The sequence below is a fragment of the Orcinus orca genome, chromosome 12 (assembly GCF_937001465.1).
Source record: "Orcinus orca chromosome 12, mOrcOrc1.1, whole genome shotgun sequence".
Taxonomy (NCBI): domain Eukaryota; kingdom Metazoa; phylum Chordata; class Mammalia; order Artiodactyla; family Delphinidae; genus Orcinus; species Orcinus orca.
Genome location: NC_064570.1, coordinates 59,712,465 through 59,728,550, shown reverse-complemented (window position 1 = coordinate 59,728,550; position 16,086 = coordinate 59,712,465). Strand labels below are relative to the sequence as shown.

Below are 16,086 nucleotides of genomic sequence, written 5' to 3'. Positions count from 1 at the left end.
AAAAAAGGGGGGCACAGTTAAAACAATCTTAATCATATTCTGAAAATATCTCAAAAGCCAGAACAGACATAATGATGTGGTTCTGAAAGCATAGCTTTTTAAAGATGATCTTCTTGAATCTTACTATAATATAAAATAGTGTTTGCCCAAACTTTTATCAGTGGCAAAGAGTATACAAACTTTAGAAAACAAAGGTTATTTGATTTACTTTGAAACTTTTAAACATTTGCATTGTTACAACTGGAAGAATAGTTATCACTGATTCAACGTAAACTACATCTAAGCACTTTATGCATTTTAATTATTCAATTCTCCCAATAACTCTAGGAAGCTAAACCAATTACACAGATGGAAAGACTGAAGCAAGAGGTGTTATTTGCCTGATGGCACATAATTAACAAAAGGAGGAGCCAGTATTTCAACTCAGGCAGTGTGGTCCAAGAACTACACTCTTGACTAATTTCCCTCATTCTTGAATGAATAGTCCATGTGGGGAGGAAAAAATACCTGATACTTTAAACATTAAATGAAACAAAGCAAACCTTAGTCTGGTTTTGATTTACAAATGCTCCTGTATTAATAATGGGAAGTTCTGATAGGTGTCCTATATACAAGAGTAATCCATGAAGCTCATCAATCAACACTGAGGGAAGCTGTGCCTCCAAAGTCTGGTAGGGATGGACAGGAACATGACTTTCAGCATTTTGTACTTGCAGGGACCTAAAACACGATGAGATACAATAAGCAATTAGAGTCTGGATAAATTTGCACTCAGAAATTCATGCATTATTCATATTACTCATCTGACAGCCTACCTGAAAATGAAGACTTTAACATAATGAAGAAATGTTATGCACTGCTGCCTAATATTGGCTGCTTTGCAATGTAGGGTTGATATCTTCCCTAAAACCAAAATAGATAATGTTAATCATTGTTTAAATAAACAGTGGGCAGCGACAAAAAAATTGTGAGCCATATAAGTAGCAATTCTCTAGCTTTTCATTTTTTCAACTGACTCCTATATGGTGCTTACCATCCCCCACCCCCCATACTGCTCTTAGTAAGGTCACCAGTGAAATCATGTTGTCCAATCTAACGGGCACCACTTGTGCTCAATTAACTTGCCCTTATAGGAGCATTCACTACACCTGGCTTCACTGATGTCACATGTTGCCAGTCTTCTTTCTTTCTCACTTACCTATAATTCTCATCATGTTTTCTCTGCTTTTGTTTTCTGTTTTACTCATTTGCCCTAGAGTGGTTATGAGTGTTTTGCACATAGCAACCACCCAGATAATTTTTGCTAATTTTTGCTGATGTAAATGTTGAAGTGAGGGAAAGACGGCATGGGTTGAGAGACATAGGAATAAGTCATTTGGGGCCTTACAAGTCATAATAAGGAGTTTTGATTTCATTGAAATACAGTAGATGGCCTTTCATTGGGTTTTGATCTAGGAGGAACAGGAACTGATATACATTTAAAGCAGATTTTGTACACAGATGATAGAGGGGCAAAGGAGGATGTGTTAAGAGCCCTATAGCAGTAATTCAAGAGATCATAGGAAAATGGATAGGCTGAAGGTATATTTTGGTCATAAACCTACTGGGAATCCGATGGATGATATGAGTTTAAAGGAAAATAAAGAATGAAGAATGACATATAGGCAACTGTTAGCACCATGTAATGAGTGGAGAAAACATGGGCAGTGTCAACTCGTTTTGGAAGACATCACAGATGTACTCTTTGCACTATCTAAGCAATCCAAGGACAGATGTCAGGCAGTTTGACATGCAAGGCCTGCAGTGCAAAGGAGAAGTCTGGAATGTAGGTAAACCTTTTGGAGTTGTTATCATTTAGAAATAAAGGAACTGATGAGATCGTACATGTAGGAAAAGATGTACAGAGAGGAGACTCAAACTGAGACCTGAGGAGACTGATTATTTGTAGTAAACCTGAGGGAGGAGGAGCTGGTAAAGGAGAGGCAGGAGAAGGGGGGAAAAAACTTACTATAGGCAACAAATTATCACCCATATTAAACATAAGGCAAAATTTATTTTTAAATTTGTATTCAAATGAGCAAATGTGGATACTATTTTGGCAAAACAGGAGCATAAGCATAAAGATGATGTCCATATATCTACATACCAAACAGTGCAGTGCACTTTTATAGCTTAATTATACTTCGCTTACAAAAGTCATATGATCCCCCAGTGTCACAATTCTCAGCCCGTAAATGAAGTACTCTCGTAAAAACAACCACTGTGGGATTCCCTGGTGGTGCAGTGGTTTGGCGCAGTGCTTAAAAATCTGCCTGCCAATGCAGGGGACACGGATTCAAGTCCTGGTCTGGGAAGATCCCACATGCCGTGGAGTAACTAAGCCCATGCACCACAACTACTGAGCCTGCGCCCACAGGCCACAACTACTGAAGCCCGAGCACCTAGAGCCCATGCTCTGCCACAAGAGAAGCCACCACAATGAGAAGCCCACGCACCACAATGAAGAGTAGACCCTCCTCACCACAACTAAAGAAAGCCCACGTGCAGCCCACAAAGACCCAATGCAGCCAAAAATAAATAAATTAAAAAAAAAAAAAACTGCCGTGAACTGCTGCATCCAGCCACGATGGAGTAAAAGGAATCAGAATTACCCAGCTCCCACCTTAAACTAGAAAACCAAAAAAAGTAAAACAATAATTTTCAGGCATTGGACAAAGGCAACACAAGACTGCTATCCCAGAGAGAAGTCGTAAGATTGCACCAGCTTCTCACCTAGAGACAGTTTATAGGCTGCAGCACAGGGAGAGAGAATTCAGAGTCCAAATCACTGAGTCAAAGAGACATGATATCTCAGTTTAGGGTAGTCTAAATTTGCAGGGTAAAAGTACCAAAGAAGAAAGAAAGCTACACAAAAAAAAGAGCCTTAGGGCTTCCCTGGTGGCGCAGTGGTTGAGACTCTGCCTGCCGATGCAGGGGACACGGGTTCGTGCCCCGGTCTGGGAAGATCCCACGTGCCGCGAAGCGGCTAGGCCCGTGAGCCATGGCCGCTGAGTCTGCGCGTCTGGAGCCTGTGCTCCGCAACGGGAGAGGCCACAACAGTGAGAGGCCCGCATACCACAAAAAAAAAAAAAAAAGGAGCCCTAGAAATGTACAGAGGGTCCCCTTTGAGTCTTTGACTAAGTACTGATCTGTAGGCCAGAGAAAAATATCAGAAAACAATTCCCAACAAAGCTTACTCAAACCAGGGAACAATTCAAGTTCCCACCAGCAAGAATGAAAAAAAAAAATACACCACAAAGAATCCTCAGAAGCCTTACTAGAGCTAAATTAACATTAGACTAAAGGTTACTTTTTAAAAGTCCTAACAAAATATACAACAAGCCTCAAAAAGATCCCATGAATTACAAGTACTCAACAGTAAGCCAGAACAAAATTCAACACTAGTTTTAGGAATACAAGAAAATTCAGAAAGCAGCAACGTAAAATCTATAATGTCCATCACACAATAAAAAATTACTAGATGTTCAAAAGAGCAGAAAAATGTATCATAAAACTAGAAGAAAAATCAACCATACAAACAGACCCAGAAATGGCAATGATGAAAGAATCTGCAGTCAATGAAGCTAAAAACAGTGGAAGGCATAAAAAAAAATCCAAATGAAATGCCTAGGGACAAAAAAAATACAATATCTGAAAAAGGGGTAACATCAAAAGCTATATTTAATAACAGGTATCAGTAAAAAATAACATATTGTGTATGCTATTCTGCCTCAACAGGAAAGCAATCCAGGGAGTAAAATCAACAGAATAAGAACCATATGCACTTCAGTAAGTGACCCTAAATAAGGGATTTCTGGGGAGGGTTAAGGGACAAGGGTTTACATGAGTTTATTAACAAAGCCCTGACACAGCTGCATGGCAGGAGTAAGCTTATGTAGGGATAGTCTTTAATACTGCTAACCTGCCCAACAAATCTGTCAGTAAGTTTTTTAAGTAATAATACCAGCCAAAATGTCAGTGTAACAAGTAACCATTTCAAAAAATAGTCCATTGTAGTAATTTTAGGTCAGTAAGTGCTTTTCAAAGAATAATCTTGCTCAATAAATGCCTTCCACAAACCCAATTTAATTAAGTCACTCTATATAGTAAAGGTATTTTTGCTGTTTCCACTACAATCTTATAGACACTCTCCAGGAGTTTCAAAATAAAATTCTGGGTCTTTGGCATTGCTTACGAAGACACTTATGATTGCATCCCTTCCAAAAATTAACCACTCACACACACTTGAGTCCAACCATACGTAATTATTACTTACTCCCTGCTCCCTGAACTTTTATGTTTTTATATACCTCAATGTCTTTGTCTATACAGTTGTTTCTACCTGGAACTCATCCTATCCCCAAAACTTCTCCTATCCCCAAAACTTCTCCAAAATCTTTTGCCTGGCTAATTCCTCCTCATCCTTGAAGACCCAGATCTGCCATCACTCAGTGATGGGCACATAAACGGATAAAGCCCTTGGCTCCTGTAGCAGCTTTTGCATGCCTCTGTTACTACACTCTTCCATCTACCATGCTGACTATGCTTGTTTATCTGTCTTACTCAACTGCAAACTCTTCAGCAGCATAATTTTCCTCTTTGATTCATCAGCACCTTGCACAGTACCTGGCATGAAGCAGGGACCCAGGTGATAATGAAACAGTAATATCCAACATTTACTGAGGACAAACTAACAAAACAAATAAAACAGCCCTGACAGCTGATAACTAACAATTAGGCCATGACACTCCCTACTGAAATTAAACAGTTGTCATACAATATCAAAAATAATCATACAAGATCACTCCATGATTATGGTGAAACAAGAAAAACACAAAACCTCTCTGTAATCATGTCTGACACAGAAACAAGGCACTATACAACCACACAAAAACAAACAAAATACAGAAACAGACTACCCTCCTCTTCCAGCTAAAATGACTATTGCTTCATTACAAATTAGAATCTTCCCTTGCCTCCTGCTGCGTGTCCCACCTTCTGGAGAAAAATAAAAATTAACTTAGTCATCAAATTGCTCCTGCTTCTTAACAGCATCAAATCCAGAATAAAGCCACAGCCCCCTTAAACTCTACCCCAAATCAGCCAGCACAAGTGCATACCCTGTCAAAAGCCCCTCCCTACTTCCTCTTACTGAGAAGCCCCAACTGTTCCTCATGATGTATATCTCCCCCTTGCTTCCTAAGCTAATAAACCCTTCAAAGGTGGGTTCCAAGTGATCTTTGCTTGCTGGGCATCACTAATAACAGATACTAGGCTAAGCACCTAACACACATTATGTCATTTAGTCCTCACAAGAACTCAATGGTGGGAACTATTACCTAGTGTGAGACCCACAATTAGCTAGGGTTAGAACCCAGGCTGACCACAGAGTCATGATTCTAAATACTACACTGTACCAGAATTGTTAGAAACGAGAAGCAGCTAGCCTGAACTAAAACATACTGCCCTTCAATTCCCTTCACTACCTTAACTATACCAATTCCCCCACAAATCAGTAATCCATTAAATGTTAAAAACAAACAGGGACTTCCCTGGTGGCGCAGTGGTTAAGAATCCGCCTGCCAATGCAGGGGACACAGGTTCAAGCCCTGGTCCGGGAGGATCATACATGCCGTGGAGCAACTAGGGCTGTGTGCCACAACTACTGAGCCTGCGCTCTAGAGTCCACAAGCCACAACTACGGAGTCCAAGTGCCACAAGTACTGAAGCCCGTACACCTAGAGCCCATGCTCCACAACAAAGAGAAGCCTCTGCAATGAGAAGCCCGCACATTGCAACAAAGAGTAGCTCCCGCTCACTGCAACTAGAGAAAGCCCGCACGCAGCTACAAAGACCAAATGCAGCCAAAAATAAGAATAAATAAATAAAATTAAAAAAAAACGAAAAGAGAAAGCAGAAAAGAAAAACAAGAAAGACAGCATGAGGTCCAGCACTTTCTATTTCTCTACGTTCTCCAGCCCACTCCCCACCCCCAAAGCAAGTTACTAATTCACTTCAAAGATGTTTAGCCTTAATTTTACTTGCAGATTTGGAAAAATACTATAAATTTCATCTACAAACAAAATTTAAGTGTCATACTTTTTCTGAACACTAAATATAACTGTATCCTGAACTTCTGAACTATCACTTCCTTCATGTTATTATGATAGCCCAATGACACATCATAGATCCATGTACAATTCACTGTAAGGGAGCACCATTTCTTTTTGCCATTAAACATACTTAAAACTTACCAAAATCACAGTTGGCCTGTAATAAGGTTTCCAAGTTGTAGAGCTGTTGCCTAATTTAAAAAATGTAAGGTGAGAATTAGTTTTAGAGTAGTTTAAAGCATGCAACAATTACACAGTATTTCCAAATCTTTTACACAGCTTTAATGCCGCTAATTCGTGAATAATGTTTAACACTTCATGAATGTTTATTACTGTCAGCTTCAGGTAATAAAGACTCTGAGAGAAAATAAAACATGTCTTTGACCTCCCAAAAAGATCTACTAACAGCTACATTTATCTCAAAAATTATATAAAATATCATACATTTCCCCATCAGGAAGATACTGTTTATATCTTTAAGAAGTTTAAGATGGTTATATAAAACATCCTAGGTTAACAGTTATATAATGAAATGTTAAATTGTATCATGTAGTTACACAATAGGAGTTCTCAAGAGGAATAGAATATGTAATGTAGACTAATCAGGGGAAGTTTTAACTTACGATGTTCCACCTTAATTTCTGAGAATAATCTTCTCTTGCCATTCTTCCTAGTTGCCTTTCAGCTCCTTAAAGATTGAGCCACATTCATAACCTACGTCCTGGGTAAGACTCAACTCATTCTATAATGTTTAGGATTATACAGAATCACTCACACAGCCTATTTTCCCAATAAAACACATAATATGGCACAGGTTCCATGGGATGAGGGTGAGAGGGGAAATCCCTCCAACTTTCCATTTTCATTTAAATGTACCATGTATACATTCTTCTTTTAATTATATAAGTTTCAAGTATACAGCACTATAATTCCACATCTGTGTACACTACAACATGATCACCACCACAAGCCTAATTACTATCCATCACCATACAGTTGACTCCCTTCACCTTTTTCACCCACCTACTAAACCCCTTCCCCTCTGGTAACCACTGATCTGTTCTCTGTAACTAAGAGTTTGTTTTTGTTTTATTTTGTTTGTTCATTTACTTTATTTAGATTCCATATATTAGTGAAATCATATAGTATTTGTCTTTCTCTGTCTGACTTATTTCACTAAGTATAATACCCTCAAGGTCCATCCATGTTACTGCAAATGGCATGATTTCACTCATTTTTAAGTCTGAATGGTATTTCATTGTGTGTGTGTGTGTGTGTGTGTGTGTATATGTGTGTATACAAATATTTAAAATTCCTTCATCCATTCATCCATTGAAGGACACTTAGGTTGTTTCCATATCTTCATATCTTGACTGTTAAAAATAATGCTGCAATGAACACAGGGGGTGAATATATCTTTTCAAATTAGTGTTTCTATGCCCTTCAGATAAATACCCAGAAGTGGAATAGCTGGGTCATAGGTAGCTCTATTCTTAACTTTTTGAAGAACCTCCACACTTTTCCATAGTGACTGCACCAATTTACACTCCCACCAACAGGGCATGAGGATTCCCTTTTCTTCACATCTTCGTTTGTTATTTCTCGTCTTTTTGATAACAGCCATTCTAACAGGTGTGAGGTGACATCTCACTGTGGTTTTGATTTGCATTCCCTTAATGGTCATGTTGAACATCTTCTCATATATGCCTGTTGGTAATCTGCAAGTATTCTTTGGAAAAATATATGTTCAGATCCTCTGCCCATTTTTTAATCAGATTTGTTGTTATTGTTGTTGCTGTTGAGCTATATGAATTCTTTATATATTTTGGATAGTAACCCCTCATATTAACCAAATATATGATTTGCAAATTATTTTCTCTCATTCAGTAGGTTGCCTTTTCACTTTGACGATGGTTTCCTCTGCTGTGAGTACCTTTTTAGTTCGATGTAGTCACATTTGTTTATCTTTGCTTGTTTCCCTTGCTTTTGGACTTAGAGCCACAAAAATATTGCTAAGACTGATGTCAATGAGGTTACTGCCTATATTTTCTTCTATACATTTTATGGTTTCAGGTCTTATATTCAAGCTTTTAATGCATCTTGAGTTAATTTTTGTGTATGATGTAAGACAGTGGTCTAGTTTCATTCTTTTGCCTATGGCTGTCCAATTTTCCCAACACCATTTATTGAAGACTGCCCTTTAATGTTATGTTCTTTGCTCTTTTTCCATAAATTAATTGTCCCTATATGTGTGGGGTTTTCTGGGCCCTCAATTCTGTTCCATTCACCTATGTGTCTGTTTTTATGCCAATAACATACTGTTTGTTTACTATACCATTCTAATACAGTTTGAAATCAGAAAGTGTGATGTCTCTAGCTTTGCTCTTCTTTCTCAGGATTGTTTTGGCAATTTGGGATCTTTTGTGGTTCCATATAAATTTTAGAATTACCATGTATACATTCTTTTTTATTTTTTTTTTGTGGTACACAGGCCTCTCCCTGCTGTGGCCTCTCCCGTTGCGGAGCATAGGCTCCAGACACGCAGGCTCAGCGGCCATGGCTCACGGGCCCAGCTGCTCCGCGGCATGTGGGATCTTCCTAGACCGGGGCATGAACCCGTGTCTCCTGCACTGGCAGGCGGACTCTCAACCACTAAGGCACCAGGGAAGCCCCAATGTATACATTCTTAATGTATTTTGGGCTAATAATTTGCCTTTAATAAGTGATTCCAAATCTAAAATCTGAATTATGGACTGGGTTTTAAATAATAATGAAGAATTATTTCAATTTCGTTAATTGTGATTATGAGGTAATGTTTATGTTTAAAAAATAAGTTCATATTTTTAAGAGATACATACTGACGTAATTAAGGGTGAGATGACATGATGCCTGGAATTTGCTTAAGAAATACTTAAGCCAAGAGTAGAGGGATAAGGACAGATGAAGGAAATGTGATAAACCCTTGATATTTATCATAACTGAGGGAGGGTATATGGAGGTTCGTTATACTATTCTCTCTACATTTGTGTATGTTTGAAAATTTTTATTAAAAATATTTTTAATGTCCAGGTTAATCATATTTCTATTACATATTCTATTATAGTCTGAAAAATATATTTGGAAGTCTGAGTTCATTCTCTAAAGATTACTGAAAAATTATGACTATTAAGCAACAAAAGATTTTATTTTTCTTCCAAAATTATGGAATAGTTCAAAGCCTAAAATATTTGTCTTCAATATATGATGTCAAATACAGAAAAATAAAAATTCTGAAAATCACTAAAAAAGAACTCATTAAAACCATTACTCCATCAAACATTATTGCTTAATTGTTGTTACTGATAAGATAATCAAGTAAGCAGCAATCACAATTCTACAGGTGCTTTTGTAATATCAGTATTAGAAACCACCCAGCAATGTAACTTAAATCTGAAAAGCATCTACACTCAATGGCAGTTTTAAAATAAAAGACAAAACATACCTCAAGAGATGAAAGAGAACTCTAGATGAATTCACTAATGCTGTTTCAGTAACCCATTGAATGCCAAATATTTCCACTGTATCCTCTTCAAAATTAGTTGGTAAAGGATCAAGATTCAAAATCAGTCTGAAATGAAACTCTGATTTAATCTCATAAAAAGTATGCTATATCCCATACTATAGCATGAGGTGTTTTTTTTGACATTATATGAATCCATGTTACACATGACATGTCAACAATGATGTTATAAAGTAAGGAAGTGCCTTGGTACCTTATATCTCAGTAACAGTACAACTGGACTGTATTAAGAATTCAACCCTATACTGTGATAAAAAAAAAGTTTAAAGAGCAATATAGTTTGAGGGAAAAATGTGGAAAGGGGTCTAGGGAACATACTTTCACCTGTCTTCAACTGTGGTCTTCAGTTGTAGAATTTCACCCTTTGAGGGGACATTTAATTTTTAAGACAGTTAAAAGGTATTCTGAGCCATGTCTAAAGAAGGGTATAATCAAGTTGAGTAATATCGTTTAAGGTCTCAAAGAAGGTACAACTGTAATAATCAACAAAAATGGTTTCCTTTCCGACTGAAATTGCCTCAGCAGGTATTTCCAAAATATTTCAGCAACAGCAATTTTACTGCAATATGTGTATACACATGTCCAGACAAGAGCTTTGAAGATAACATTCCTGTGAACTTACACAATCTGGCGCATTTATTAGAAAGTTTAAAAAAAATAAGTCTATAAGATTTCTATATGTTTAAATATACAGAGTGAGAAGACACTGGGGCAACAAAAAATGTGCATGTCTTAATTATTGAGATGCTTCAGAATATTATCTCATGTTTTAGAAGGAAATGGGACTTCAAAAAGCCCAGGTAGTTCAGAATTCACTTCAAGTAAATTAGTGCCCAGCTCCTTACTCCAAAGCTGAGGCAGCAGTGAGGTCAGAGAACATCAGGTAACAAGAAAGTCCTCCTTGCAAATATCTTTCAGGTGTGCTCTAACCAGGAACCCAACAGAGCTAATAGCTTGCATCTGTGTGATATACTAAGCCGATTTACAAGAACATTGCCTGATGAACATTAAAGTTTAATGGACTTAACTCATAATTAAATAACATTCCTAAACAGACTGATAAAAAATCTGAATAGGGAAAAACAAAGTTTCCGACTTTTTACCCACCGCTTAAGAGCTCCGCTGGAAAGGTAGGACTCTCCAGAAAAATGTTTTCCTCCTCCTCTGTTGTCAAAATCACAAGAAAAGCAAGGGGGTTTGCACCATTCTGTCTCCAGCTCCAGCTCCAAGCTGTCGGTCAGGAACGTCGACGCAGCGGGACAGTTATCCATGTTTACTTCATGTCCTGAAATGTTTGGGGTTCATTATGATTATCATTAAGGGCTCCAAAGAAGTTGTGATGAGATTCCTGTAGGTGGGGAGGGCCGAGACATTGGGGGTGACCTCAGAAAGTTCCCCAAAAGCCGCCACCCCCCCCCGCACAAAGGAAAAAAACGAAAGGCCAAATCCTCAACAACTCTCACCGCCACGGACTCCCCCAGATCAAGGCTGTCAGAACTTAGAATGCACCCCCGACCGGCTGTGGCAGTAACTTAAAATCCCCTCTACGTCAGACCCTGCAGCCCAGGGCAGGGTGAAGAAGAAAAAACTGTTAGCAGGACAGATCTAGCTGCACTTCCAGTGCCCGCCTTGACCTGCGTCCTCCGCTACGTTACTAAACCGCACTGAGCCAGTTTCCCCGCAGTGTCTGGAACTGCAAGCTGCCTCGCAGACTGCAGGCGAGGATCAGTAGGGCCCGGCGCAAACCCGACTTCTCCCGGCCGGGGGCAAGCCCCGCCAGGTCCGCACAAGGCAGCGATCCGCGCGGGCCGGCCAAAGGGCGAGGGGAGCCGGTTCCCTGCGCCTCGGGGCGCCCCTGGTTTGGTGCACGTCGTACCTGCTCACACTTTCAGTCCCAACGATCCACCTTGGCGGTCCCGACCAGAGCCAGCTAGCCCGTGTGGTCTAAATCCCAAAAAGGCGAAATTCCCGCCAAGGCGCGCCCGCGCTCAGAAAGGGCGGGGCCAAGGGGCAGCCCGCCCCCGGAGGTCCGCTCGCGAGGTCTCCGCGGGAACAGCCAGAGCTCCGTAAGTTCTCGCGAGATTCTTCCAGTCAAGGAGTCTGTTCGGCGTTTTGCGGTTTTTTTTCTTTCTGTTTTTTTTTTTTTTACTTCAGTAGTTTTAATTGGTACTTTGGGCCGAAAGGCTGGGCCTCACCGAGAAAGGAAACTGAGGCTAAGGTGAGCAAGCCTTACGGACCGCGGGGTTGTCGTCCGGCCGAGTTTGGCAAAAGACCTCTGCTGACGTGAGTCGCAGGCGGGTGTTTGAGGGCCGCGCCGTCCCCTCTTGTTCCTGCCCTCGTCCCAGCAGCTCTTTTGTTGAGGTGGAGGATGCCTGTTGTTCATGAATTGTGGGCAAGGCAAGGCAAGTGCAAAAATGAGGTTAATCCAGTGTGTGGAAACACTGAGTAGGTCACGTGATACTTGTTTTCCGTATTAAAAAAAGTTTTTTTAATGACATATCTGGATAGGTTTAAGTTGCTTAAACTTGGACATGTTTGTAAAGAGTACACTTAAGGCATTTTTGTCTTTTTTTTTTTTTTTTTTTGGACCAAGGGGCTTGTGGGGATCTTAGTTCTCCCACCAGGGATCCAACTGGGCGCCCCCCTGCAGTGGAAGCACAGAGTCCTAACCACTGGACCACCAGGGAATTCCCATTTTTATCTTTTTAAAGTGTTTTTTAATTCTACTCATCAGAAGACTTTTCAGTCTAAGTCAGATAACACATTTCAGCTGTCTTAAGTTCCAAGAAAAACATGAGAATTTCTCATTTAAATGTTCTGCTATAATTAGAGTGTTCCCCATTGCCCATTTCTCCCAGTTTGTCCTAGGTTTAATTATTGCACAGAGAACCTATCAAAACTTCCCTCTATTCAAACCGAATACTGCATAGTTTCTGACAAATAGGATGAGGTGGGGAAAAACAATATGATCTCTATTCCAACTACAACCTAGGGACTCTGTGTTGGGTGCTCTGTCTCTTATGCTCAGCCTGTATACCATGAGACTTGATGCTTTGTTGGGAATCAATGCAACTCATTAATGGTTCATGTGGTGTCTCTAGCATGACACATAGTGTCATCTATGACAATCTCTAGAAAATAGATAGGTATGAGGTATGCCTAGGTATGAGAATAGATAGGTATGAGGTATGCCTAGGTATGAGAATATTGGGCTGTGACACTGAGTTTAGGAGACCTGGGTCAACAGATAGTCATTGTTACTCCTTCCTCTATTCAAAATTCAAATAGACCCCTTTTTCCTTTTTCAGGTGACTGATGTTGGGTGATCAATTTGGTTAAACCAGTGAGTGGAGTGGGAAGAACTAAATAAATTCTCTGAAATAACTTAAGCTAGTACTATCATACATATTATATCAGTAAGAATTTTTCCAAAAAAAAAAAAAAATCTCCATCACGTAATAGATGGCATGCTTAAGAGAGGTGATTGAAAGGTGCTTAATGAAAGGGCAGTTTACAAAGATGTGGATGGTATTACCAGAAAACAAAAAGTGATGGTGAAGCACCCAGAAATAATCAGAGTCATTATTCCTTTTAGGCCTAAGGGGTAAGGGGAAAAGGGATTGCCAGGGCCCAGGGAGACGTAACTGCTGTAGGAGACAGCCACCTACCTGGTAGCCACGGAGGAGCATAGTCAGTGTCAACCTGAACCCAACAGGAAGCAGCTAGTAGGATTCAGTACAGGCAGACCTCATTTTATTGTGGTTTGCTTTATTGTGCTGCCCAGATAACTGTGTTTTTACAAATTGAAGATTTGTGGTAACCCTGTGTCTAAGAAGTCTATTGGCACTGTTTCTCCAGCATTTGCTCACTTCATGTCTCTGTGTCACATTTTGGTAATTATGACAATATTTCAAACTTTTTCATTATTATATATATTATAGTGATTTGTGATCAGTGATCTTTGATGATACTATTATAATTATTTTGGGGCCTGGTACCACTAACCAGGCCCATGTAAGAAAGCGAACTTAATTGTTGAAATGACAGCAAAGGATTTAGAATATTACATAAACTTAGCTGATAAAGCAGCGACAGGGTTTGAGAGGGTTGACTTCAATTTTGAAAGACATTCTACTGTGGGTAAAATGCTATCAAACAGCCTTCCATGCCACAGAGAAATCATTCATGAGTCAATCAATGTGGCAAACTTCATTTTTGTCTTCTTTTAAGAAATTGCCACACCTACCCCAGGCTTCAGAAACAACCACCCTGATCAGTCAGTGGCCATCAACACTGAGGCAACACCGTCCACCAGCAAAAAGATTATAACTTGCTGAAGGCTTAGATGAGGGTTAGCATTTTTTAGCATTAAAGTATTTTTTAATTAAGGTATATACCTTTTTTTAGATATAGTGTTATTACACACTTAATAGACTACAATATAGTGTAAACATAACTTTTATATACACTGGGAAACCAAAAAATTTGTGTGACTCACTTTATTGCGATATTTGCTTTATTGTGGTTGTCTGGAACAAAACCCACAATATCTCCAACGTATACCTATACCCAAACCTCTTTCCCTCCACACTGCAGTGCCAACTGGTGTCTCTCGTTGGCCAAAACCAACCTAAAAGCAGAGGGCAAGGACGTAACTTATAAAGTTCAGGCTCATGGGGTAGAGTCCAGACTGAAGAAACATAGAGAGTGAATCTGACAAAAATGAGGTCAATTTTATCAAGAAAACAAAATATTAAATATATATATATATATATATCAAGTAACAGAGCTTCAATATACAGAAAGAGAAAAATACTATCACTTATAGAGGAAATATTCAAGTCAGTAATTACAGAGATCTCAGCACTCCTGTCTCTGTAATTGGTGGAACAAGTAGACAGAAAATTACTGTAGATGACAAGACTTGAACAGCACTACCAACTTGACCTAACTGACATTTATAGGTGACTCAACCCAGCAATATCAGAATATACTCTTGACACATAGAACATTCACTAAGATAGACCATATTTTGATCCATGAAATAAATTTCATCAACTTTAAAAAAATCATACAAAGGATATTGTCTGATGACAATGGAGTTAACCTAGATATAAATAACAGAATGATATCTGAAAAAAATCTCTAAGTATTTGGAAATTAAGTGACATACTTGTAACTAACCCATGGATTAAAGACAAAATCACTAGGAAAATTAGAAAATATATTGAATTAAATGAAAATAAAAACACAAAGTTTATAACATTAACTGCTCACATTAGAGAAGAGGAAAGAGCTCAATTCAATAATTTAAACTTCTAAAGAAACTAAAAAAAAGTGAAATAAAATGAAAGCAAGTGAATGAAGGAAATAATAAAGAGTAGAAATAAATGAAATGAAATGAAACAAAAGAAGAATAGAGAAAATAAATGAAACCAAAAGTTGATTCTTTGGAAAGATCAGTATACTGATAAACCCTTTAGCCAGACTGATCAAGAAAAAAAGAGAGAAGACACAAATTCCCCATATCAGGAATTAAAGAGATGTCATCACTACCAAGTCTACAGGTATTAAAAGGATAGGGGTATTAAGAACATCTTTATGCAATAAACATAAATGAAATGGACATTTTCCTTGAAAGACACCAACTTCAAAGCTCACAAAAGAAGAAAAAGATAACGACTATCTCTGTATTCATCTTAGTAATTTTAATACTTAAACTCACACACACATCACACACTTCTTACAAGAAAACTTCAGGACCAGATACTTTTACTATTGAATTCTCCCAAATATTTAAGGAAGGAATAGTACCAATTCTATACTAACTCTTTCAGAAATAAGAAGGGGATGGAATACTTCAAAACTCATTTAATGTGGCCAGCATTACACTTACATAAAAACTTGACAAAAACAAGAAAAAGGAATACAATTCAATCACACAAACAGAGGCAGAAATTTTACCAAGTAAAATCTAGCAATATGTAAAAAGGATGACATATACTCCTGGGTGCCCACTCTTGCCACTATTATTCAACATAGTTTTGGAAGTCCTAGCACGGCAATCAGAGAAGAAAAAGAAATAAAAATAATCCAAATTGGCAAAGAAGTAAAACTGTCACTGTTTGCAGATGACATGATACTATACATAAAAAATCCTAAAGATGCCAGCAGAAAACTACTAGAACTAATCAATGAATTAAGTAAAGTCACATGATACAAAATTAATACACAGAAATCTCTTGTATTCCTATACACTGATGATGAAAAATCTGAAAGAGAAATTAAGGAAACACTCCCATTTACCACTGCAACAAAAAGAATAAAATACCTAGGGATAAACCTACCTAAGGAGGCAAAAGGCCTGTACGCAGA

The 16,086-nt window shown here is 38.6% G+C and overlaps 1 protein-coding gene across 6 annotated transcripts in view; it reads right to left on the bottom strand.

The window, feature by feature from the left end:
- Positions 1-12,039, bottom strand: part of MMS22L (MMS22 like, DNA repair protein) — a 171,843-nt gene extending 159,804 nt beyond the window's left edge. For 5 of the 6 annotated variants that reach the window (XR_007470410.1, XR_007470408.1, XR_007470409.1 and 2 more), the window contains exons 1-6: positions 11,588-12,039; positions 10,819-10,996; positions 9,634-9,759; positions 6,294-6,343; positions 816-903; positions 543-720 (exon numbers count right to left, since the gene is read on the bottom strand). Coding sequence is in view for 2 of the 6 variants with exons in the window: in XM_004264796.4 (XP_004264844.2) it covers positions 543-720; positions 816-903; positions 6,294-6,343; positions 9,634-9,759; positions 10,819-10,982 (606 nt within the window). In the remaining 4 variants the exon portion in view is untranslated. Of the gene's footprint in view, positions 1-542; positions 721-815; positions 904-6,293; positions 6,344-9,633; positions 9,760-10,818; positions 11,060-11,587 lie in introns of all 6 variants that reach the window. The other variant, XR_007470411.1, reaches the window with a different exon arrangement.
- Positions 12,040-16,086: the final 4,047 nt, after the last annotated feature.